The sequence below is a fragment of the Scheffersomyces spartinae genome (assembly GCF_019049425.1).
Source record: "Scheffersomyces spartinae strain ARV_011 chromosome Unknown scaffold_7, whole genome shotgun sequence".
Classification (NCBI taxonomy): domain Eukaryota; kingdom Fungi; phylum Ascomycota; class Pichiomycetes; order Serinales; family Debaryomycetaceae; genus Lizanozyma; species Lizanozyma spartinae.
The window spans coordinates 169,222-193,795 of NW_025065054.1; the positions used below are offsets into that span (position 1 = coordinate 169,222).

A 24,574-nucleotide genomic window follows, 5' to 3' on the forward strand; every position below is an offset into this window, starting at 1 on the left:
ATTCAGTTTATTTCAGTATACTTGATTAAACCCCGTAATAATTAAAGAAGATATGACAAATTTTTATACAGACATAGCCTTAACCACTTTGATTAAATGCTATCTTAACGGGTGGCCATACCCTTGGTGACGGCTCTCTTCAAAGCCAATTCAGCCTTTCTGAAGTCATCAGCAGAAGAGTCTTCAATTTCCAAAGCTTGCAAAGCATCAGACAAAGCAGTTTCAATCTTCTCCTTAGCAGACTTCTTCAACTTAGCAGACAAGACTGGGTCGGTGACAGTAGATTCGACAGAAGCAACGTAAGCTTCCAACTTTTGCTTTTGTTCGTGTCTCTTGGCGAAAGCGTCATCGGAGCTCTTGAACTTTTCAGCATCGTTGATCATCTTTTCAATTTCATCAGAAGTCAATCTACCGATAGAGTTAGAAATGGTGATGTTAGCAGACTTACCAGTAGACTTTTCAACAGCAGTAACCTTCAAGATACCGTTAGCGTCAACTTCAAAGATGGCTTCCAATTCAGGTTCACCAGCAGACATTGGTGGGATTCCCTTCAAGTCGAATTCACCCAACAAGGTGTTTTCAGAACAGTTGACTCTTTCACCTTGGTAAACTGGGAATTGAACAGTGGTTTGGTGGTCAGCAACAGTGGTGAAAGTTCTTCTCTTGATGGTAGGAACAGTGGTGTTTCTTGGGACGACAGGAGCAAAAACGTTACCTTGCATAGCAACACCCAAAGACAATGGGATAACATCCAACAACAACAAGTCCTTGGTGTCTTCAGAAGTAGATTGACCAGTCAAAATAGCACCTTGAACAGCAGCACCATAAGCAACAGCTTCATCAGGGTTAATAGACTTTTCCAATTGCTTACCGTCAAAGAAGTCAGACAACAACTTTTGGACCTTTGGAATTCTGGTGGAACCACCAACCAAGACAACTTCGTCAACGTTGGCCTTGTTGATCTTAGCATCCTTCAAGACTTGTTCAACAGGGTCCAAGGTGGACTTGAACAAAGCAGAGTTGATGTCTTCAAATCTAGCTCTGGTCAAGTTAGCAGAGAAGTCTTCACCTTCAAACAAAGAGTCAACTTCAACAGTGGTTTGAGTAACGGAAGACAAAGTTCTCTTAGCTCTTTCACAGGCAGTTCTCAATCTTCTCAAAGCTCTGGCATCACCGGAGATGTCCAAACCAGTCTTCTTTTTGAAGTCATTCTTGAAGAAGTCCAACAAGTTAGTATCAAAATCTTGACCACCCAAGTGAGTGTCACCAGCAGTAGCCTTAACGGTGAAGACACCACCTTCAATGCTTAACAAAGAAACATCGAAAGTACCACCACCCAAATCGAAAATCAAAACGTGCTTTTCCTTTTCAGACTTACCAGCACCTAAACCGTAAGCAATAGCAGCGGCAGTTGGTTCGTTGATAATTCTCAAAACGTTCAAACCAGCAATGGCACCAGCATCCTTGGTAGCTTGTCTTTGAGCGTCATTGAAGTAAGCTGGGACAGTAATAACAGCCTTTTCAACAGCCTTACCAATCTTAGCTTCAGCAATTTCCTTCATCTTGGTCAAAACCATGGAGGAGATTTCTTGAGGAGAGAAGGTCTTGGTTTCTTCCAAGTATTCAACCTCAATCTTTGGGTTGCCGTTGTCATTGACAACCTTGAATGGCCAGGTCTTGATATCCTTTTGGACGGATTCGTCTTCAAAAGCACGACCAATCAAACGCTTAGCATCGAAAACAGTGTTCTTTGGGTTCAAGGCAGCTTGGTTCTTGGCGGCATCACCAATCAATCTTTCTTCAGAGTTGAAAGCAACGAAAGATGGAGTAACTCTGTTACCTTGTTCGTTAGCAATAATTTCAACTGCAGAGTCGTAAGTAGCGACACAAGAGTAGGTGGTACCCAAATCGATACCAATAGCACCTGGGAAAACACCGTCAGCCATGATGATTATTGAAAAGTGATGTGATTAGAATCAAAAGGTAAAAAGAAAGAAAAGAGGATTCTTCAATACTAAATACTGACTTGGAGAAAATTTTTCAAAATAGGCTCCTCACTCAAGCAGAGATTCTTCCCATCGCATTCTGCAGAGAGAGTGAAAAATGTGAAAAAAAAAAATTCATTGTGTCCCAAAAAAGGCCCCCTTTCTTAGCCAAGTTAATGCTGAAAATTTCGTACCGTGCTCACAAATACGCAGTTACCCGGATGTTCCCTCAATGGGTAACTTAAACTCAAGATGAAATGTTATGCTGATTTGATGCTTGGAGCATTACATTATCAATTAACTTTGATCAATTTACGCTAACTCTGGTAGCATTCAACTGGTGCAATTTTGAGGTTGTCACTTCTCGATGGTACAATACACTGAGAATTGATTAAAGTTGATTCAATTTAAAATGGCTTGTAGACTTCAATTCAGCACTCCGAAGTTCAAGATGACTTCCGTCTTACAAGGGAGATTGAGCGCTCCATCCTTGTTTTTAGGATTGGTAGCATAAAGTATTGCTAAATGATCTATCATACACCGTTTACCACTATAGAAGTGAAAGTTGGCTGCAAAGAATAAGACACTAGAAAGCAAATCCTTTATGGTAGATTTCTATTGTAGGAAAGGCATCAATTGCTTCTGGTATCTAAAACCCATGGATTACATTTGAAATGATCTCTTTATATATGGATGATTACACCGTCTACCATGGTTTCCTTGGCCATCCTTCAAGGGTCACCGATTTGAATGGACCTTGAATTGGAACTAGAAGCTTTCACATCGTCTTTTGCTTGGTTTTGTTTCCAGAGTTCGTATACTTTGATTTGGCTTATAAATATTGAAGACAGTATTCAAGTTACAAATGGCTCCTTTTTATGCTCTTTTCTTTGATTCTACAAATGATAGCGATACTATTGCTTAAATGTGTCGTGTACAAAATAAGTACTGCCATTGATCAAATCAACATTCGCTATGGAGTTTATTATTCGAACGATTCAATATTGGCCAATTGTTGTAAAAACTTATTTGAAAGCTATAACAAAAAGTCTATTACTGGTATTAAAAACTTAATATTGGAATATATAAATATTGTAGATTCATTCATTCCCGGACACCATCAAAATATGTAGCCTTATAGTAGTCACGGGTTGCCTGGTAAAGAAATCTATATTGATGAACCGTTTGTACCATCATCATTCTATTATTACGAAGCTGATCAACCAAATCGAATATAGGATCATAATGATGTTCTCCATCCTGTTTCAAACCTATTTGATGAAAGTTCTGTAAATTCAATAGAGTATCAAGCACAATAAATGTACCAGTACGACCAACTCCAGCAGAACAATGTACAATAGGAATTGGATCAGTTCCACGAGTATTCGTAGCCTGTAATTGGGAAATAACTTTGGAAATCTCAAGCAAAGGCGCCAGAGAAGGAGGCACCCTCGTATCTGCCCATCCTTCATAGTATATATGGTACACAGTCTTGAGTTTGGTACCTTGCCGTAGTTCTAATACTGTACAATGAAATTGGCCCGTGTGATTATATTCCGTACGAATACGCTTTAAAGACAACAGTTGAAGAACGGATCCATCTGCCTTCAATGACTCTGAAAAGTCATACTCTGATCCATCAATTTCGGGCCAATAACATGAACACTTGATCATATTACTCTCCACAGTTGGTGTCAACATAGCTATAATCACCACATCATTTCCTTGCTTTTCGCTCTCATTATAGCACATAGCCCAAAAATGATGAACAGTGTTATTTAAAGGCCCTTGAGTAGCAATATATCTTGTCTCAACCTTCTCAGACTCGGGGAGTCGAATGCTGACATATGACGCGTTGATGTAGTCAGAGTGACCATCCAGGATTGGCAAGGATACTCTGGTTCTATCATAGGGAAACACATTGGAATATCTATTTCTCCCTCGTGCAACTTCAGTATGCGCATGTTCTGATGCCCATTGTGATGTCTTGGGATGACTTCGACCATGGTTCAAATGATTGTGTTCCAATTGTGAGAGCATCTCAAATTTGACCTGTTGGCTATTCAAACTTGTTCCCAAGTATTTAGGAACTGACATACTGCGAAACAACAAGTTAATGATGGTTGATTTTGATTGCTTAGCCGTTACTAGGCGACGATATCCAACTCTTGCAGCTCTAATTACTATTTGTAAGTGAGAACGTTCAGGATCAAGCTCATCCTTATCCGATTTCTTACGCCGTTTTTGTGGGGGGACAACCCAATTCCAACAATACAGGACTTGAACTGTACGCAAACTTATTACTGGAACCATAAGTATAACAAGTTAACTTAAGTACAATTAAAGGGCACCTAGCTTTTTCAATACCAGAGTCATTAGTTCAACATAGTAGAAAGCTCTTAAGTATAATGTGATAATTAATCACCTCATATATATGATCTGCCCATTATCTTAGTGGACTTTGTATGTGGCACAATACATGACCTCTACTAACCAAAATGCGTGCCCTGATCATGGGAAGCTCGGAAGGAACACTTGGTGGTGAACAAACGCTGCTAATTTTGTAACCCCAAAGGGTTCTTAGCATTGTCTTTTCTGGGTACACTACTATTGCCTCTTTGATATTATCTCTAATATTGCAGCAATTTAGATGTAATACAATACCACCCCCTCCAGAATATAATACTTGATCGTAAACTTATATTTTACATAATTAATAAATAACTTAGTAACCATACTTAATCATATCATTACTCCTTCAATGAAGAAAGTTCAATTGGTTCACCTGCAATAACAACTTCATCATAGATTAAAGTCGTCAAGAACTCACTCAAAGTAACACCAGTTATTTCAGGCTCCAAATACTTTGCAGCAATGGCAAACTTATTACCAATATTGTTATCTAATTTCTTGACTTCTTCTGCTAAAATTGATGATACCAAGTCAGGTGTAATAGCTTTGCCGGTGTCTTTCAAAATAACGCCATGCTTAACCCATGAATGCAATTGTAATCTAGAAACTTCTGCAGTAGCTGCATCTTCCATTAAATTATTAATTGGAACACAACCATAACCTCTCAACCAAGCTTCCATATAACATAATGCAATGTATAAGTTTTCCCTGATCCCTTCAGAAGTAATGAAGCTATCGTCAATAGTGGTGTCACACAAGTCCTTCTCAGAAACATTAGCCTCTGGTGTGATATGGATCTGGTTGGGAGTTGGCATGTACTCATCAAATACACCATTAGCAATAGGTGCCAAGGCTGGATGAGCAACCCAAGTACCGTCATAGTACATTGTTGCCTCTCTCAATTTATCGGCTTTAACTTTTGCCATAGCCATATCATTCTTTTCTTTATCGTTTTTGATGGGAATCTGTGCAGCCATTCCACCCATAGCGTGGACTTGTCTTCTATGACAAATATTAATTAAACGCTTACAATAGGAAGACATGAATGGTACAGTCATAGTCACTTGACCTCTGTTTGGTAACACCTTGGAGGGATCATTAATTAACCTCTTGATAGTTGAGAAAATATAATCCCATCTTCCACAATTCAAACCAGCCAGATGGTGTCTTAATTGATAGATGATTTCTTCCATTTGGTACGCAGCAGGTAAGGTTTCAATTAATACAGTGGCTCTGATTGTCCCTCGGGGAATGAATAAAGTATCTTGGGCAACGTTGAAAACATCATTCCATAACTTAGCTTCTAAATGATGCTCCATCTTAGGCAAGTAGAAATATGGACCAAACCCATTGGTGATCAATTGCTTAGTATTATGAAAGAAGAATAAACCAAAATCAAAAAGGGAGGCACTGATTGGTTCACCATCAACAAGAACATGCTTTTCAACCATATGCCAACCTCTGGGCCTAACTAAAAGTACTGGGGCTGTCTTGGATTTATCAACTTTGTAAAGCTTGCCGTTGTCAGGATTCTCAAAATCAATTTGTCCTCTAATAACATCATATAAGTTCACTTGCCCATCTATAACATTTGCCCATGTAGGAGACGTACTGTCTTCAAAATCAGTCATATAAGTCTTCACTGGAGTGTTCATGGCGTTAACGACCATCTTACGTTCCGGTGGGCCAGTAATTTCGGATCTTCTATCTGCCAATCCAATACCAGGGAAAGCACCTGTCCATGTTGGGTCATTTCTAATCTTGACAAGTTCTTCATCATCAAGGAATGTTAATGATTTACCTTTTGATAATTCTGCTTGAACTTTTTGTCGATTTTCAAGTAATTGCTTTCTAGTAGAATTGAAGGAACGGTGCAATAAAGAAACAAATTTCAAAGCACTTTTAGTTAAGATATCACCTTGAGTTGTGGAAGCAGAGCCTTCATATTGAGGTGTAGTTTTAATTGGAGCGAGTACTTGGACTCCTTCTAATGTTGAATAAACCATGGTTGCAAAGAACTGTTATGGTAAAGATTAAAGTTTTGGTTGAAATTCAAGTGAATATTAGAACTACATTGCTATTTATATAGCATAGTCCAAAATCCCTGACACAACCATGTTGCCCGGAGTAACGAGTCACACGGATGGTGCTATGTTCGAATTAAAGACTGCGAGTCATCGTCCTGATAACAAAGGGTAGTATTTCACTAAATGGCACATAAATGTGAATGGATAAGTGGATACTTTAACTCCGAGGGCTGAACCGGGGAAGGGTCGAAGTCAATACTGAATTTGACTTCTTCTACCACCTTTCAGTTAAGCCCCAAAGTTGTACATTGTAATTGATAGTTATGCTCTTGCACGTAATACGTGAGCGTGCTCAATTTTCTCCTATGACCTAACTACATTACATCATTATGGGCTAATTTGGAAGAGAGAGAATTTTCAACGACTGATGTTAGTCTACGATTACAGTGTGACATTATGAAGGCACTTTTCAGTGGGTTCGAAAATCGCAGGAGTTTAGCGCTCCATGCCATTTCGGACATAGGAGGTGCGGCACCTGCATATAATTATCCGACTCCGTTATCGGAGCCTCTCCGAAATAAACAACAATCTGACTCAGCAAACTATTAGTCCAGTTTTACCAAGTGGGTATGGCTAACGATTTGGTATAAGATACTATATCCTAAGCTTCTTATTATTTCTTATAAAAGAATCTAGATTAATATTAGTTGTTGACAGTGATACCTTTAAGGAATCCGAATTCCCTGAGTGGGGCCATTTGCTCCTCTTGGGGGTTACTACCAATAGGTTGCGATTGTGCTTAACTCCCTAAATGCTAGATTTGATTTACACAAAACCTCTGATAAGCTGAATCGGGACTGATCAATTAGTACCAACAGCTCCGTGTTCCCGGCGAACACCGATTTCACACAAACACCGAAGAAGTCAAAACTGAAGCGTCATACGTCGGATCAATGGAGGTCGGAAGTCAATTCAAATGAGCCAGGATGGTATAATAAAAGAATAGTCATTATATTTACAACCTACAAAGGCTTACTAAGTACACCAGCTTTCAATCTCGAATCAATGGTAGCGTCATCATCTGTTAATACACCAGCAATTTTCAAAGTATCAGCTGTTTTTTCCACCACTTTAACCCAATCAATTGGAACTTGACCCAATTGATCATTAAATTCAACTGTTTTCAACCAAGATTGTGCATCTTCTTCGCTGTAATCTAAATTGTCACTGATCCATTTAGTAGCCTTCTCTGGATTTTCTAAGAAATGGTGTATACCTTGATTAACCGAAACAAGGAAATTCTTAATGTCATTAGTTTTACTTTTTAAAGTTTCCTGATTAACAGTAATCACCCACGATGGCCATGGAGTATATATTTCACCTATTTTCTTGATCTCTCCGTTGTCATAATACTTTTTGGAAGTGAAATGTTCCCACATAAATGCATCACTATACAATGAAACATCCTCTGTTTTGTGATTAACAGATTCACGTAAGGTTTTGAAGTTGGAACAAACTTTAAAATCATTGAAGTAAGGTTCTTGGAAATTCAATTGAAGTCCTAAAACATATGACATGATATAAGAACCACTACCAATTCTGGAAACACCAATTGTCTTACCTTGTAAATCATCTGGCTTTTGAATATCGTTCCTGGGATTACCAGAACTAATTGCCCAACATAATGGCGACTTCACATATGTGTCTACTATTTGATAAGCACCATTCCCTTTAGCAACATCGGCTATAAAACCTTCAGTTAATCCAATGGCTATGTCCACTTCTTTACTGCTTACTAGTTTGATCAAACGACCAGTGCCTTCTGGTACCGGCACAAATTCAACACTGATGTTCTTAGCAGCAAAGTACTTCTCATCATTAGCAAAGAATAACGGAGTAGAGAAGTGTTCTGGGACGTAAGCAACTTTAAGGTTAGCCATTTTGATGAAAGCAAAGGAGCTCAATGTCTTTCCATGTTTAAATGAAAGCTACAAGGGACTGAAAAAAATATATCTGTGAACTTCATATACAGGCCAACTGTGTGTAATCGTTTAAACCTAGAATATATAGATCAACTGGAGACTTAAGCATTAATCAAACTGTTTGAAAAAGGAATACACTACTTAGAATGTACGGCAAAGTATGGAAATCTTGTACCAAAGATAGCTGAAAAATCTTAGAGTGAAATAGAAATAATATGTTAATACACCCAACACTCGTTATGGAATTATATAAGCTCAGAAGAAATCATTTTATATCAAATGATGATCATCATTTTACAAATTCTTCCTTCGCTAGTACACCATTAATCCAATAATAAAAAGAAAAAGAATCGACAAAAAAGCATTATTATTCACTAATATTAACAGCATCCAGAAGTGGCGTTATTGAAGTTACCTCCTCCACTCAAATCAATTCTTCCCTCTCCAGAGGTTTGATTGGTTGCTGTATCTGAACCAGAAGCTGTTGCTTCAGGAATCTTATTACCTATAGCCACAAACACATCTTTAACATTATATCCTGTCTTAGCACTAGTTTCAAAAAATAGCAAACCTTCTTCATCAGCCAAGTTCTGACCCTCTTCAACGTTAACTTTTCTTACCAGATCTTCTTCGTTGTCATCTTCCACCAAATCATATTTGTTTCCCACTAATGCTATGGTAATATCCTTTGAAGCTTGTTCACGCAACTCTTTTACCCACTGTCTAGCTTTCACAAACGAAGCAGGCTTGGTAACATCATAAACCACTAATGCAGCTTGAGCATTACGATAGTACATGGGTGCTAATGAAGCAAACCGTTCTTGACCTGCTGTGTCCCAAATTTCATACTTGATAGCTCTATCACCTATAGTCAACTTTTGAGTTAAAAAAGCTGCACCAATAGTTGGTTCCTTATTTTCTTGGAATTCATTACTGACAAATCGTAATACTAATGAAGACTTACCAACCGCTGCTTCTCCAAGAAGAACCAACTTAACTGAAGTGACCGGATTTGGGAAACTCATTTTGTATCAATTGCTCTACCTATTTTCTTTAATTTGAAAGTGTGTCAAAAAATCACTGTATATTTCTGATAATCTATGGATATGTGCTATTATACCACTTTGCGACTAGTGTAATATTTGCCAAATGTCCGTCTGTTAAGACTCTTAATTTGCCTTTAAGCAAAGTAGCGAATATATGTAACAATGATTTAGGGGGAGACTTCTGATCATAATCATGAATTACCAAGGTAGCGCATTCTCATTGTGCCTCGTTAAGCAAATTGAATGTGTGTAGTGCACGTTCCGAAACTAAAGGTCATCCAGTGGATGCAACGGCGTAGATGATCATTTCAACGGATAGCTATACATTGTAGCTGGCTTAAGGTTACTGTTCTGTGTTTCAACAGTGTTAGACGTTACTTTGTTAATGTACAATCTTCTCTAGACATGTGAAGATCAGGATATCATTACTAGGCTCTACCGAAGAACCTCGATGAATAATCTCAAATTAAGAATTATATGCGGGAGTTCAGTTCATGGTATACGATGTCAGACAATACGGTTTACTCGTGGTATACTATGAGAGTCTGCCTTTTATTATATCATTTGTAGATATACGGATATCCAAGTACAAATATTCAAGGCTGGATGAACAGTTCGATCATTCAATTAATCAATTGCTCTTAACTTCAAACTCACTACAATTAACTCTTTTTGCACACCCAGAACTCACTCCCATACACGAACCCCCCCAAAGCACGTACATCAGTAGCATAATTAGACTCAATATCACTTTGATGGCTCTCAAACTCAAAACCCATATTTTTAATTAAGTCAACTAAATCTTCTCGAGATAACTCTAATCCATTTAACAGCGATTGAATTGTACGAGTGTTCTCATTAGGCCCATCTTGAACGTGTAAATGAGTAATCGTCAAATCATCTTCGAAATGCCACAATAACGGTCCAAAGTTGATCCAACGACCTCCAGACTTCAAGCAATGTCGTATAGCTCTAATATATTCAATGATATTAGATGCTGTGTCGAGAAAAAAGCATGTGACAACAACGTCATATGCTTCCTTATTCAGTGACCTAAATTCAGTAGCTTGAGCATCGTGATTGACTTCTTCTACATGTCCTTGAGCATCAGCTTCTCCATACAAATCAACAAACGATCCAGCTGTCATAGACATCAAATCGCCATAGGGAATATGTGGATTTTCAGTACTCAAGTTATATATATCCATGGGATTTGAATCAGGTATGGTTATTGGTCTCAATTGGTTATTTCTCTTGGCCAAATGTGATGATTTATGAAGAAATGGAAATATAGAATAACTATTGGCATACTTGCAATAATTAAGAATGAAATTGGAAGTTAAAAGCATGTGATAACTAATCTCATTGCCTTGAGTCCAAAAGCCTTTCTTCACTAAATCTAAAACTAATCTTCCTAAACCGCAACCCGGAACTAATATTTTAACCTCTGGTCTAGATTCTAATGAAGGATAAAGACCTTCTAGAGTTTCAATTATTCTGCCAAAAGTTTGTTGTCTTTCTTTTTCACCATCTGTACTCCATTCTCTTGTTAATTGTAGAAGAGTTACTCTCACTTTATCATATTCAACTTCTGTGGCTGGAGACCATAAGCTGGGATCAGATGGCATTCCCCATTGTTCGGCTACCTTAGTAGCAAGCTCTTTGGTGAATTGATCGTTCATTCCAATGCAAAGATCCAAATCAGAGATATATTTCGGAAACCAAGGAAGCAATTTCTGGTCACTCTTTGATAAACCTTGATACTTAATTTGACGATGCTTAACTACCCGGTCCCTTTCATATTCTATAAAGTTATAGAAGGCCAGAAGTGTACCCAGTAATGCGTTATACTCGGCTTCATCCTCGGCACTCATGATTAGGGGGGTGAACTTGGCGACAAAATACTAGTAGAGTAACATGAAATAGTTTTTCGGGCGACTGCGAATTTTATGAAGTCGTTAAAATTATGGTCTCTGTTTAATACGTTTCATATTTATACTATTAATACAAGTGCACAATACACCGATTTACTATTACAAGAGGAAAGTAATAATGGAACCCCTCAAAATTTCAAACAGGAAGCGAAAGAATGTTTTCTTGGGTACCTGCCCACCTAATTTGTAAGATTCTTGTCAAAAAATTAAACAAGATAAACATACAAACAACAAAATCGTAAGCCTATGATTTGCCAACATGGTCTTCTGGTAAGAACCCATTGGGCATTAAGCCTGTAAAATCTAGATTGTCCTGCCTAATTTCTTCATCTTCAGAAATCTCTGATATTCCTCCAAAGGATCGAGGATAATTATAGCTTCTAATTAATGTGTGAGCAAAAGATTTCATGTATATCTCTTTCAAACCTAGACTGTCCACAAAGTACTTTCGAGTTTGACTCAATGAAGTTATAGATTCTCTCCAAACACGAATATCACCCTCAATATGGAAGGCAACGTCATTATTCACTTGTAACCCATATATCAAAGCAATACGCTTATCAAAGAACTTATTTACCCGAAGCAAATAACCTGAAATCTGCTTAAGCTGTAAAATATCATTCAATTGAAGAATAACACCAGAACTAAGCTCAACAGGTTCTGTGGGCATATTCTTATAGATATCATAATCGAAATCATGTTCGTTGACCTCTAAAATCAATGGTGAACCAAAATCTTGAATGAAGAAAAATCTGACTTGAGGAAACATATTGTTTAAGATCCGTTTGAGTGCCATGAAAAAGAGATAGAGTACCTGCTCGATCATGTCTTCACTTTGCGTGTTGTATGAGACAAATTTGGAAGGGAATAATCTAGTCCATTTATGGAGCATGTCTAGTAGAAGATCCTGTTGTGTTGCAAGGTTGTCAACCTCGTTAATTAAAATTGGAATATGTTTCAGACAAATTTGATCCAAAAAGGCAGTAAAATCATCTAGAATATCACTCATGCTTGAAAGAGAGGAATCTCCAATTAAAGATCTGAAAAGATATAACTGTTCCTGGAATTCTTTTAGGAAAGTGGGGTCATATGAAGGGTAATACGCCGACTTCAGCAAATTCTTCAACATGAATAAATGAATTAATGGGATATTCTCTTGTACTGATAGATTCCGACACTTACTCATCACGCTATTGTAAGTGTGCGTTAACACAGAGAAAAGGCCATCTCTGAAACAAATCATTGAGTTCTTCGTAGCCTCTGGGTCATAAATTGACATGATACTTAAAACATATGACACACGGGAACACATATCAGCAGCTGTATTATTATTTAAGTTTCGTCTTAAGGTTCGGATAACACGGGCATAATGTTTAATAGACAAAACCACGAGCTTATCTAAAGTCTTTTCTCTCTCGACTGGGGACAACCGTACTAATGCTTTCTTGCTTTTAAGGGGATTAGATAGTAAGTAGTTGGTAGTCAAGTTCAATAAACAGGAAAACATCATTTTTGACAGAAAAGCAAGCTGAATAAAAGTCTTGACCCATGCACGGTATATTCTTCGGACAGTATAAAGGTTACCTGCGCCCAACTGTAATTTCACAATTTTTTCCTTTAAAGAGTTTTGGTAATCCTTCACGTCTGCCTGAATGTTCTTGAAAGTAGTAACACTTCTGATTGCGTTCGGTAATGGAGGCGGAGGAAACCCCAAGATAGTTGGTGACGATAGAGATGAACGTCCCAGTGACAGACTACCGGAGAAAGCCACGGTTGTAGTCCTTTCGACTATTCTCTCATTGTTGGAATCTTGTTGTTGAATAGAATAAACGGGATAGATGATAGCATCAGATGTTGTAGAAGAATGTGCAAGCAAATTATCGAAATCCGTAGTGATCATTTGTTGAACAAGTTGTTCCTGAACAAGAGTCGTACCTGTAGCTGTGAAGATCTCTTGATTTCCATTTGCATATTGTGAAGGATTTATGGTATTGACAACTGTAGGAGAAGAAGCAGCGCTATAAGGAGATGTGTACAGCGGATGGTCCCCAATTTGTTGAGATTGCCCAGCAATAATATTGACACTTTCAGGGGTGTATGAGACTGCTTTGGGAAACGGTATTGCTCCTTGGTGTACTAAAGAATCAGGAATAGTAAACTGAGTCACAGTAGGACTAACATGTGCAGAGTTTATGGTCATGTGTTGCATTAATGAAGTCGAGGAATGATGTAGTTGCAGTTGTAACTCATTATTAGAAGGCAGATTATCTTGGAATAAGTGATCCAGATCATTAGGAGCAAAGACGGGTGTCTCGAATGGTTGTTGTAGATTACCGTTGTAATTTGTAGAATGCTGTATAATTTCATTTTCGGGTGACTCAACCAAATGAATTGATGTTGCCAATGCCTGTTTTCGAGGGCTGGGGTCTATCAGGGGAGATTCGGCTTTATTAATAGGTGTTTTTGATGTAATCGAATCCTTTTTAGCGTTAGTATTCCCATTAGAGGTAGAAGGGGATAACGAATTGTTCTCTTCCTTAAATTGTTGTTTTGCCATAATTAACTCTTGAATTTGCTCATCGGTATAGTCTAAGTAGCCACATTTGACTTTATGCTTTATACAATTTAGACATTGAGGTAGATCTTCTGAGCATTTGACCCTTCTTTTTTTGCAATTGGAGCATCCCAACTTTGAGTTCTTGTGTTTCCGTCGGTTTTGTCTCCGATGATTTCTTGCCGATGAAACAGAGGTCGATGAAGAGGAACCCAGAGTTGTGAAAATCAGGGACCCATTTCGGTCATTGAAAGATGGCACTGATGATAAAGTCTGATGCAATGGGCCGGACAGTAGCTGAGTAGAAGTTATCTTGCTGTCATCCGGAGGGGGCATTTTCTCATTATCCTCTTCTCGTTGAAAGATGTCCTTTATTGGTCTTGAATCGTTTTGAAATGCAAGAATATAATATCCTGAACGCTAATGAAAATGAAATCCCCAGCAGTTAGAGGCTTTACAACACAACTGAAACCACAATTGTTGCACTGAAAACCCTTGGCTAAAATAAAAAAAACTAATGAATAGGAAAGATGAGACTGTACTTTGGGGATCAAGTGACAATAGCTGTGTTCAAGTTTCTTGTCATAAATCAAAGCCCCAGAGGCGATTCAAAATTCAAGGCTAGTTAATGTAATATACTCCGGTGTTGTAGGGAGAGATAGAGAAGAAGAGGTGTGGGTAGTTGTAGCAAAAAAGATACACACAATCAAAACAAATATTCTTTCTCTTGGAAATTGTGTATCAGAATTCAATCGATCAATAAAAACAAGGTCTCACTAAAAGCACTTTGTCACAGCAACAGACCTCTCCCACAGAATAATATTAGTGCGCTATTGATCTAAGGCAATGGATGTAACTTATCTGAAGGATGGCAAATCATTTACTAAATATATCCCTACAAAAAAAAAAGCAAGCGGAGTTAACTCAAACGGGAACCAGGCACAGATAGCCGATTGTTTTGTGGCCCAATCAGTTTGAAGCTCGTCTGTCTAAGTTTGAAGTGGGTGCATACTTCTTTTGAATCAAGGTTAATTATCTCCGCGTTTCCTATTAACACCAACGATATTCTACAAATATCTACTACTCAGAAATGGGTGATCACCTTGAAACTGTAGACTTTGCTCCAGATTGTGCCCACCGTACATTTTTTTAATGCGTATGTGAGATGGCCTAAGTCCTTTATATAAATGCTCATGGGTAATACCTAGCGCGTCAACCGCAAGGGCAAACAAGATAATACAGATGGTACCTTGTGTTTGGTAGCCTTGTTAAGGTGTACGATATAACAATAGTACATGCATGTCATCTATGCTTGTAAGAACACGCCTTGAAATGCAAGTTCATTGAGGTTGGAAAAGCCCTTTTCTGTAGGATGCTGTGTCATGAACTTCAGTTCTGCAAAATATTGTCTTTGAAGGAACAATCTGGTTTGGGAAATAGATCGAACTATGGCATTGGGAAAAACATACAGTCAGATGTACATGACACTTTAAAGTAACTGTTTTTAGTAAACTTTGCTAAAAATTAAGTTAATTCATGACCCTTTGGATGTAAACACTTACGGCCCCTTTTCCTTGCGCCAGATATGTTCATTTCCTTACAAAAATGTAAAGTATTTCTTGCATTCTAAAGACTGAATTGTGCAGTTTCCCATCAAAAATTACGTAGAGAACAATAGCATTATAATTGCAAAGAAGCAAATTGCTTCCGCGGTCCAAAAAATATTTATGTCAATATTTTGAAAGAAAGTTAGAAAAGTTGACTATCGTTTCATAATTCCATAATAAGTAATCTCCACTAGGACCTATCACTGTGCTTCTGACGAAAACTTTAAGTTTCTGGGTTTTTTGAAATCTTCGTCTCAGCTATAAGGAACACCCCTCTAAGTTTCATGCACGGAGGTTTGATTCTCCTTTTGAGTACTTTAGATTTTCTTTTGCATTTAACTTTGCTTGACTGAATTTGTAGGTTTGTCCCATCCATTTTTTGGAATCACATCAATCTAGACCAATTCCATCTAGCTTTAACCTTAATAATATTCATAGATTGCCCTAATATTTATTGTTCGTTGCATTTTTAAAGTTTCTGCATGCTAACTTAAAGGCAAGTGAAGCTCAACAAGCCGATTGTTACGGCTGATATTCTCATAAGAGTTGACAAGAAGGTTGCGACAAAGCTATTTCCGTTGAGTCGAACCTGTGCAAAATAATATACTTTTCGTTGAGCAACTAAAAATTTAAATATATTGTATAGTATGTTCAAAGAACATTGTGTCACCGATCGAATAATTTTAAGGTAAGTAATTTATTAACTTGTACTTTTCAAAATTCACTCACATTAATATCAATCAATTTTCTTTTTCATAGCTATTTAGTAGAGCATAACATTGAACATGCACATATAATGATGGATGCTGTATGAATCGATTATTTTCTACGTGTGCGGATACTTTAGTTGCTTCCCTTTCGTGCCTGTTATGATTGTTTATGCGTGGAAATGGAAGGTCTAAAGGATTAGCTATACGCTTACACAAAGCTTAAGAGTTGTTTTCAAAGTTGATAGTACCTTTAGTATGCAGATCAGAAAACGGGGACAAAAGAGAAGGAAAAAGGCTCGGGCTTCTACACTTTTGAAAAGAACAAAGAATACGAAGCAATTTGAAACTCATGGAATAAGGATACTTCGATTCAATTTGTTCCTTGATATAATGAAAATAATATACCAAACTTTAGAAGGATTTCAGGAATTATTTTTATGCAGAGCTCAATTTTTCATGTATGATTAAGCAATCAAATGCATTATGTACAAGCAATAAAATTCTTAAGAACATATGCTGCACGTAAATGTTATTGTAGATTATCATCTCTACCGGAATGGAATGAAATTTTGAATCTTCTCCCGGCAGTACCTGATTTATTCTCCACTTTTTTTTAGGTCGAAGCGTTGATGCTACGATCTACCAATAGAATAACTGTAATCTTCAAACCTCATGAAATTTCATGTCAATAAATGGCTCATGTAGGTATTTTGATATTTGTAGCAAAGGAACATAATAAGTTGGAAATCTTATTTGTAACTAGTCTTTTGACGGAAATGAAGTTAGTTGGTGTGCAAGTGTTTTAAAAGTATACTTCATATCGAAATTCAAAGTGAATAGAGTCCCGAAGACTTTCCCAGACGCCATCTCAGTTTTGAATAGATTGTTAATAGTAGTTGTGTTGAACACACCGTCCCAAATTTAAGCAAGTGCAGCACCATGAAACCGCATATCTTTTCTGATGATTGATGTCATAGAAGAATACTGCTCAATCTTACAACCAGAATCCTTTATTACACGATATGCATTTGCATCTGCCCTTTGTAACTACTGGGAAGGAATCTCTGAAAGTGATTTCCTCAGTTCTAAATTTAGCATGAAATAGAAGCAGTTATTATCTATGATGGAGCAAGTAATCATGACTAGGAGCATGAAACCTCACTACAGATAACTACAATATACCTGTAGCTGCTCTATATTACCTAGTATAGGAAATCTCTCTGTACTAATTTTGTTTTTTCGTGTAGGTGGGGTATTTTGCATCCCATGTGTGACATCTCAGCACTTCCTCGACCACGTATTTGCTTTTATTCAATGTTTGAATTCGCCACCAAAACAGGAATGGAATTAATTCTTATCGTTTGCAGGTATGCAACGTATTATATGGTCTAAAAACACTACTGGTTTTGCTAAAGTTATTAACAATTTTTTACCGTACAATAATTTGATTTGAAAAAGTCTTATAGATAGTTGCTGTAGGTTCTGTTTTGGTCAGGTACGAGCTCACATAATGTAAAGGATATATACAGTAAAATTCCTCTCTTTATGCACAATTTGATTGGTATAGTTTTGCCGATCGAGATCGAACAAGAGCAAGCTCGTCAAAGATATTATGAACATCGATGATTCTGGTGATTTCTTCTTGAAATAATGAAACATTTTTTAATAAAAAAGAAGGGTCAAAGTCTTTCAGAGCAGAGTTTAGGTTCTGATTTAACATGGCTTTCTTTTCCTTGAATTTAATTTTCGCTACAAGAGGCTCACGACTAGTCTTCTTCAAAGCTCCTTCTTTCAACACATTTTCTGGTAACGGCAGTGATATCAAATCGGAATATAAGAATTCCTCATAATCTTTAAATAAATTTTGTTCCCAAATTTGAACATTTGACTTATCCAACAAGCAATCTAGAAAAACTGTGTCTTGAAGTGTGTACTGATCTATGACGTTTTTAAGTACTGAGCCGCTTGTATCTGGTCGTAGGCTTCTCGTAACATTCATAATTGAGTCTTTAGTCTGTAAAAGGGGAGCCTCTCCTCTATCTTTATGACCCGCACTATAATTTCTTTTCAGGAAATTCATTTGCAGCTTAGATGAACTTTGAGCAGAAGTAAGAGAGTTGAGATCTGGCTTTAGCATCAGGGTTTTAGTAAACTGACGTCTAAAAATTTCATAATGATGAGTATTATTAGAGTAGAATCCGTCATATTCTAGTCCAAGGATCATAAATTCATCCACGAATGGAAATGATTGTCGAATCATAAATGGCAAGTGTGGATAATTGAAAGACCGAATAGGACTTTTGAGAATTTCAACTATCATTACTTCATTCAAATTTAGTTGGGATATTGAGGGGTGTATGTTTTTTTCACCCTTGCCATCTTTGTAAGTTAGTGTAAGTAATAATAGTAATTGTTGCCGGTAATAGAAAAAAGTGGATGCCTTCCAACAATATTCTAAAGCATTTGCCATTACCAATTTAGTTTTAGAGAGTTTTGCAATGTCAATAACTTCTTGTCGGAAATACTCTTCAGCATTGATATTCTTTGTGTTTCCTTGTGGCATTACAATTATGGTGGGGAAAATAGCAGATAGAAAAATCATCAAGACGAAGTACATGGCTTGAATAATATTTTCTAAATCAAATCTCTTCTCGGGTATAAATATCGTTTCTGGTAAATGGCATTTGGAGGGACAGTTCAACCATAATTCTCTGATCTTGCTTGCATAAATTGGCATTTTAGGTGAATTTAATGGAATTGAGAGTTTATTCCTACTATCAGTTTCAATGGTCGAAAGAAGATTCGATAGGTATTCGTCCAACCATAAAAACAGGGTACGAATAGTTCTTTTTGCATTTGACATCAATGGCCTCAAAGTAGCTAGAACTACTGAGAATTCTAATAGAATTTGTGGATTATAATTAGGAAACCAATTTGCTTTAAACTGATACATATGAGGAGTGATTAAAACCCCATCTAATTTTTGAAATCTATTGTTGTGATACTTCAAGGATTCCTTTATCACGCCTATTGCGCAGTCGTCAAAAAAAGTGGTCTCTTCAAACGATGTATTTGCGTAGAAAGATACGGCTCCAAGGATTTTTGAAATGGCCTTTACGAGCTTAACGTCTCCATTACTTATAGCGAATCTCAATTGAACCAATGCATTGTTGTAATACAACCAAATTGCTGATCGTAACTTTTTTATCACCTCCTGGTTCTTGTGGACCAGAAGTAGTTTTCTCTTTGACTTCAGGGAGTTCCTTTGGCCATTTGGAGTTGTAAGAAGTTTTAGAGTAAGTCGAAGTGATGGCGATTGCAAAAAAGTATAACTAAATGCTGAAAGTACGTTAAAAAGCTTGCCGATCCCAAAGTCATTCTCTAAAGCCACAACAAGTTCCACCAACAAGGGATTTTTCCAAACATTAGAATACTCAATTGTTACAGTTTTTGAAATATTAGAATCATTGATTACCAGTAATGCCTTGATATTTGCCTCCCCTACTGGCAGATGATGTATTTTTGGAATTTGTACGTCTTTAACGATTGCATTGGGAAGCATAGCCACAGCAACCATCCTTTATTGCAACTTCAAAGTACTGCAGTATTTGGTAATATAGTATAATTGCAATTAGATTTTGAAAATAACTATAAGGAAACGTATGGTAGTATATGTTTGTTTTTACTTTTGCAATATTTCAATTGTTGTGTTTAGAGTTTCTCGTTTCCGTTTGAAGGTCAGACTTTGTTACTAATGCTTTCCAAGCTATAATCCAACTATATTTCCGGCTAACGACGTTGTGGTAAGTCTAAGCAGTGATACTCTTGTAGCATTAGGATAATCTTGGGTGTATGAGACTTCCTAAAGTGAAAAAAAACAATCTCTGAAAGGGAAGGACGATAAAGCTACACGGGATTAGCTAAATGTTGAATTTTATTGAAATTGATCCCGAACGCTAGAAATAGCTCAGAAACGATAGGTCAAAATAGTATGATTCAAGTAATCAAATAATCCATCGATATGGGAAATCCACTGCCTTATATTGTAAGTTTAATCACGAAATGACTTCACAAACGGAAAATAGTATAAGGTTTTAGAGATGCCCAATCCGGAAGAGTAAATCGAAACAATAAAAAAAATACAAAAATTAAAACAGTGCTACGAATTAGATATACTTTGTAGATGCCGGTTTCCATATGAGGTCACAATAGCGCTCTTAACAGTTAGAAGTAAAGAAAAACTATGACCTTATATACTGCTTAAATTGTTTATTTGACTGCAAGCTACAATTCATTAATTCGCCTAGAAAAGGTTCTCAGCTCATAGATTCGAACACGAGACACAAGTGGATTAGGGTACTGTCTAAAATGTGATTAATGTGAACTTTCATGAGTCGCTTTCGGGAAGAAAGGAAAATTATGTGTTCTACGAAAGATTTTTTGCGACCTACTATGCTTTTAATAACAAATATTTAAACGCATAGGACAAAATGCTCCTAATCTGAAGAAGAGAGTCCTGCATTACGTAGATGCAAAAAGGGTTAGTCAAAGAACGGAACAATAAAAAAGAACACAAGCCCAGTTACAACAAAATTTTTAACACATTAATCATTTTGCTATTTTTTAGTGCGAGTTGCCAGTGTAAGGGAGTGGCTTTCGAATTTTGTTGGAATAAAAAACTCACTTCCTACTATAGTAATACTTGACTGGAAAGCTGAAGCTATTGTAATGAAAAAACCTATTTGGAACTACAATTAGCCTAAAATTTATAAGAAAAGCTGAAGCTTTTCAAAACGATATTGTGATACATGTAGCTAACAAACGGCTGATATGAGAGCGATAGTGTAAATCTTCGATTGTCCCCTTTTACCACTGCATGCAAGATTAGGTAGTGTATTTGTTAATCTTACAGAAGTTGATCAGAATACAAAAGTTGAAAAGTGACATTATCTACCCACCGATCGTTGAAAGAGAAACACTTTTTTGTCTGGTTGCGTTACGAATGATAAATCTGTTATTTGTGGAAAACAGGTTTACTGGTATAGGCTGGTAAAAGTTTGAGTGCAATCATCATGACGCTTGCAAGCGAAAATGAAATCCGCAATGTTTCTGTTCAGCATATCTTGCGCTTCTTTCGCTTGTTCGGGTAAATTTAAGGTTGCGAAAAAGGAATCAAAGATGGATTTTTCGGAGCAGGCCATCTAATCTGTCTATCTTGAAGCATTATTCTTGAATCTTTACAGCGTCGGTCAATTTGTATTACAAGGCATATGAAGCATTTTCATTTTCATTAGTAGGAATCTGGTATTTTCGCTTTTTTACAAATGCTTGAAATCCTAATGCTGTAATCTGAATGTCAGCATGACAAATAATTGTTAACGAGGGCCAGCGTAGCAAATACATATCTCCCTGTATGCGTTAGAGCTTAAAGTAAACCCTGCTTCTAAATTATCTATTTACCTTACTAACTGAGTCAAGGTACAGAAATTTTCTCTCGGTATTCATTTTATGTTTGTAATCTCTACTTATAAATTGAAATCCTTCTTAAGTGCCAAGAAGTGGTGGTCTATGAGCTAACCAGAGAAGAAATTTGTAATGGTGGGGCTCTTCCAAGGCTTTTTCACTAGACATAGGAGACGTTGATTCTCTTTGCCAACGATATTTGACATCAAATATGTGTTCAAAAATTCTCAGACACACGGGTCTCAATTTTGAGCGGGTATATTTCGCCAGGTCTAATAAACCCATGATTACTCTAGCAGCAGGCTAATCAAGTGAATTAAAGAATTCACTCAAAGTTAAAACTCGAGTGAAAGCAATAGTATAACCAAAAAGCCAAAACCTTTCCAGTTATTTCTTCACCTTAAATCTGAAAGTAGAAATAATCCCCAACTTCTTTAAGTTGGTTTTCATCCTCAATAATACAGCTTACCTTTAATTAACGTAGAAGTCGCGAAGGTGTATTAACTCTCTTAAACATGTAAGCATCTCACTACCATTCAATTCACATTCCTCGATATATTTACAGTGGTTGTAAATTATCAGTCCATCAAAATCATCTTCATAAAGACAAGTATTCTCATTAAATTTGGTGCTTTCGTTAATCCTGGGAAACAAATCATCCAATTCAAATTGTGGATGAGCATCATATGTACTGCTTAACTGTAGCGAAACACTCTTATAATTAGCATACAACTGCTTAACCCAATAACTCCATTTTTCCAGACCAATTGTCCGTTGAGCAAGAAAATTTATGTACTCTTGTAGAATTTGGTGACTAACCCTTTCCTCGTGGTTGCTCCTACTAAAACAATCATCCGCGGACATTCCCCTTCGTTCCTTGAAATGGGGTATAGGGCTTTGAAAAATTTGAGAGGAAATCGTTGCTAGATTCAATGTGGAGTCCTCAAAGAACTGAGCCAGCACCAGGGCTGGTATATGTATCATATTAATAGGGGATATTATTGTATTTCGAAATCTTGTTATCATCGCCTCATGTATATTCGGAGCTGTATCTCTTGGATATACAACATCATTATTTTTCGATCTAAACATCAATGTCATATATGTGTACATATTCCACCTTGTATTGAAAAAAGCACATATTCTGGAACTGTACTGGTTAATTTCTCGCAATGTCTCAAGAAAGTAAAAGCTGTCGTCAAACTCGGTATTCTGTGTGAGCACTTTATATAATGGCTCCTCATCGTACCAGTAACACATTTCACCATCAAATGAATGCAACATCATATGGCATATGGAAGGAAGTATGTGATTTAATATTTTGGATAAAGCAATAAATAAACCATATAATGCCCTATCTAAATGGTTTACACCGGCCAATAATGCAGTAGAATTGCATCTTGAGGGAAGGACATGGTACCATACTTTTGTAATTCTGTGGATGATTTCAAAATTGAAAAGGTAGGATTCAGGATTTATAGTGCCGCATTTGTAATCAATAATATCTTGCAAAAAGTTCAAAAAGTTTTTCAATTCCATGAAATGAGCGTTATCTTTTTTAACAAATGGCTGTAGAAGTTCAACTGTCTCTTCAAATTCTATTAAGATTCTAGGGTTATATTGCCGCATGAAAGAACTTCTATTACCACATATCAAAATAGGGGCAAATACCGCAGAACTATAGTTGAATCTAAGGTCAAAGTATTTCATATTTGATTCATACCTTTTAAGTTGTAGTGCAGTAAGAAACTTGATTTCATTACCCGTTGAACTTGCATAAAGCAAAGCTACTTGCAAGTAGCAATACACCACAGTTTGAGTGATGTCTTTGGCCTGTGAGGTCTCATACAAGTACATGGCAAGTGCCTTCTGGGTAATCTGATTACTCCAGTACTTCCATTGAGACAAAATTCGAGGATTCATCAGATATCTCATACATCCAGAACCAAAGCCCAAAGCAAAAGCCAAAAGACAACAGAATGCTTCCAGTGGTGTAAGCAGTGAATCCAATTCCTTGGTGGCCATATTGAGAAGACCCCCATTACCAGAACCAAACCTCAAAGGATTGAATAGGATAGGCTTGACTATTTTGGTGGGGGGGTAGATTATATGGAAAGGTGTCACTGTATGCTGATCGTCTGCAACCAATTGAAGATTACCAAAATCTCTGAAAATAAGCAATTGAGGAAACTTGGTTTCTAGCTTTATAGCATTTGGTAATGATGTCATGATTTAGAATAATGTTTGCACGTTGACCGTAGGCCGAAATGGCTTTAGGGAGCAGTAATAGATAACGTTATCACCAAATAAGGAATAAATAAGCAACTAAAGATTGGTGACACCAAGAGCAAGACATACTATTAAAATTTGATGAGCAATCCCAAATAGTGGAGAAGCTGGCAACCCTGATCTGCAGTCGATCGAAATAATAAGCCCTTCATATAGATCATACAACGAACAAAGGAATGCATATATTGCGGATAAGCACTCATCGAATAATTGTGCTTTAGCAATATTTCAGCAACTTATAAATCATGGGTGAAATGTGACAAAGGTGGAAAGGTTGAAAAATACAAATTGGGACAAACGTTGAATTGTTCCTGTCCAGAAGGAGTTAAATACTTTCCTATTTTTGGATACATTGGCACTCTTATGCAGATTCTATGTGAGTTTCGATCCCCGTACACTACTCATCAAGAGTGAACTTATCATCCATATATACTGCTATAAGACCAAATTGATGTTACAAACAATTTCGATGAATCTTTGGCAGCTAGATGCCTAATTGAAACAACAAGCAATGGTTAAACGTGTGCTGATGCGCAAACAAACTTGTATCGCAGGCATTGTTTTC

General features: G+C 37.0%; 9 protein-coding genes across 9 annotated transcripts; all 9 read right to left on the reverse strand.

Moving 5' to 3' along the window:
- Window positions 1-104: 104 nt before the first annotated feature.
- SSB1 (Hsp70 family ATPase) lies at window positions 105-1,946 on the reverse strand (the record flags this gene model as incomplete). Its single annotated transcript, XM_043195255.1, has 1 exon — window positions 105-1,946. The coding sequence occupies one exon, from the start codon at window positions 1,944-1,946 to the stop codon at window positions 105-107; it is 1,842 nt and encodes a 613-aa protein (XP_043049921.1).
- A 1,143-nt stretch (window positions 1,947-3,089) lies between these two features.
- On the reverse strand, window positions 3,090-4,361 carry PTP1 (tyrosine protein phosphatase; the record flags this gene model as incomplete). Its single annotated transcript, XM_043195256.1, has 2 exons — window positions 3,090-4,264; window positions 4,337-4,361. The coding sequence occupies 2 exons, from the start codon at window positions 4,359-4,361 to the stop codon at window positions 3,090-3,092; spliced, it is 1,200 nt and encodes a 399-aa protein (XP_043049922.1).
- A 374-nt stretch (window positions 4,362-4,735) lies between these two features.
- Window positions 4,736-6,403, reverse strand: KQ657_004588 (malate synthase; the record flags this gene model as incomplete). The annotated part of the gene is made up of 1 exon (XM_043195257.1): window positions 4,736-6,403. One exon carries the CDS (start codon window positions 6,401-6,403, stop codon window positions 4,736-4,738), a length of 1,668 nt encoding a protein of 555 aa, XP_043049923.1.
- A 1,043-nt stretch (window positions 6,404-7,446) lies between these two features.
- On the reverse strand, window positions 7,447-8,364 carry KQ657_004589 (uncharacterized protein; the record flags this gene model as incomplete). The annotated part of the gene is made up of 1 exon (XM_043195258.1): window positions 7,447-8,364. One exon carries the CDS (start codon window positions 8,362-8,364, stop codon window positions 7,447-7,449), a length of 918 nt encoding a protein of 305 aa, XP_043049924.1.
- Window positions 8,365-8,786: 422 nt separating this feature from the next.
- On the reverse strand, window positions 8,787-9,431 carry VPS21 (Rab family GTPase; the record flags this gene model as incomplete). Its single annotated transcript, XM_043195259.1, has 1 exon — window positions 8,787-9,431. The coding sequence occupies one exon, from the start codon at window positions 9,429-9,431 to the stop codon at window positions 8,787-8,789; it is 645 nt and encodes a 214-aa protein (XP_043049925.1).
- Window positions 9,432-10,114: 683 nt separating this feature from the next.
- On the reverse strand, window positions 10,115-11,326 carry KQ657_004591 (S-adenosylmethionine-dependent methyltransferase; the record flags this gene model as incomplete). The annotated part of the gene is made up of 1 exon (XM_043195260.1): window positions 10,115-11,326. One exon carries the CDS (start codon window positions 11,324-11,326, stop codon window positions 10,115-10,117), a length of 1,212 nt encoding a protein of 403 aa, XP_043049926.1.
- A 304-nt stretch (window positions 11,327-11,630) lies between these two features.
- Window positions 11,631-13,943, reverse strand: KQ657_004592 (uncharacterized protein; the record flags this gene model as incomplete). Its single annotated transcript, XM_043195261.1, has 1 exon — window positions 11,631-13,943. The coding sequence occupies one exon, from the start codon at window positions 13,941-13,943 to the stop codon at window positions 11,631-11,633; it is 2,313 nt and encodes a 770-aa protein (XP_043049927.1).
- Window positions 13,944-17,800: 3,857 nt separating this feature from the next.
- Window positions 17,801-19,392, reverse strand: KQ657_004593 (uncharacterized protein; the record flags this gene model as incomplete). Its single annotated transcript, XM_043195262.1, has 3 exons — window positions 17,801-18,108; window positions 19,148-19,155; window positions 19,385-19,392. 3 exons carry the CDS (start codon window positions 19,390-19,392, stop codon window positions 17,801-17,803), a joined length of 324 nt encoding a protein of 107 aa, XP_043049928.1.
- A 3,505-nt stretch (window positions 19,393-22,897) lies between these two features.
- KQ657_004594 (uncharacterized protein) lies at window positions 22,898-23,949 on the reverse strand (the record flags this gene model as incomplete). Its single annotated transcript, XM_043195263.1, has 2 exons — window positions 22,898-22,912; window positions 23,146-23,949. The coding sequence occupies 2 exons, from the start codon at window positions 23,947-23,949 to the stop codon at window positions 22,898-22,900; spliced, it is 819 nt and encodes a 272-aa protein (XP_043049929.1).
- Window positions 23,950-24,574: the final 625 nt, after the last annotated feature.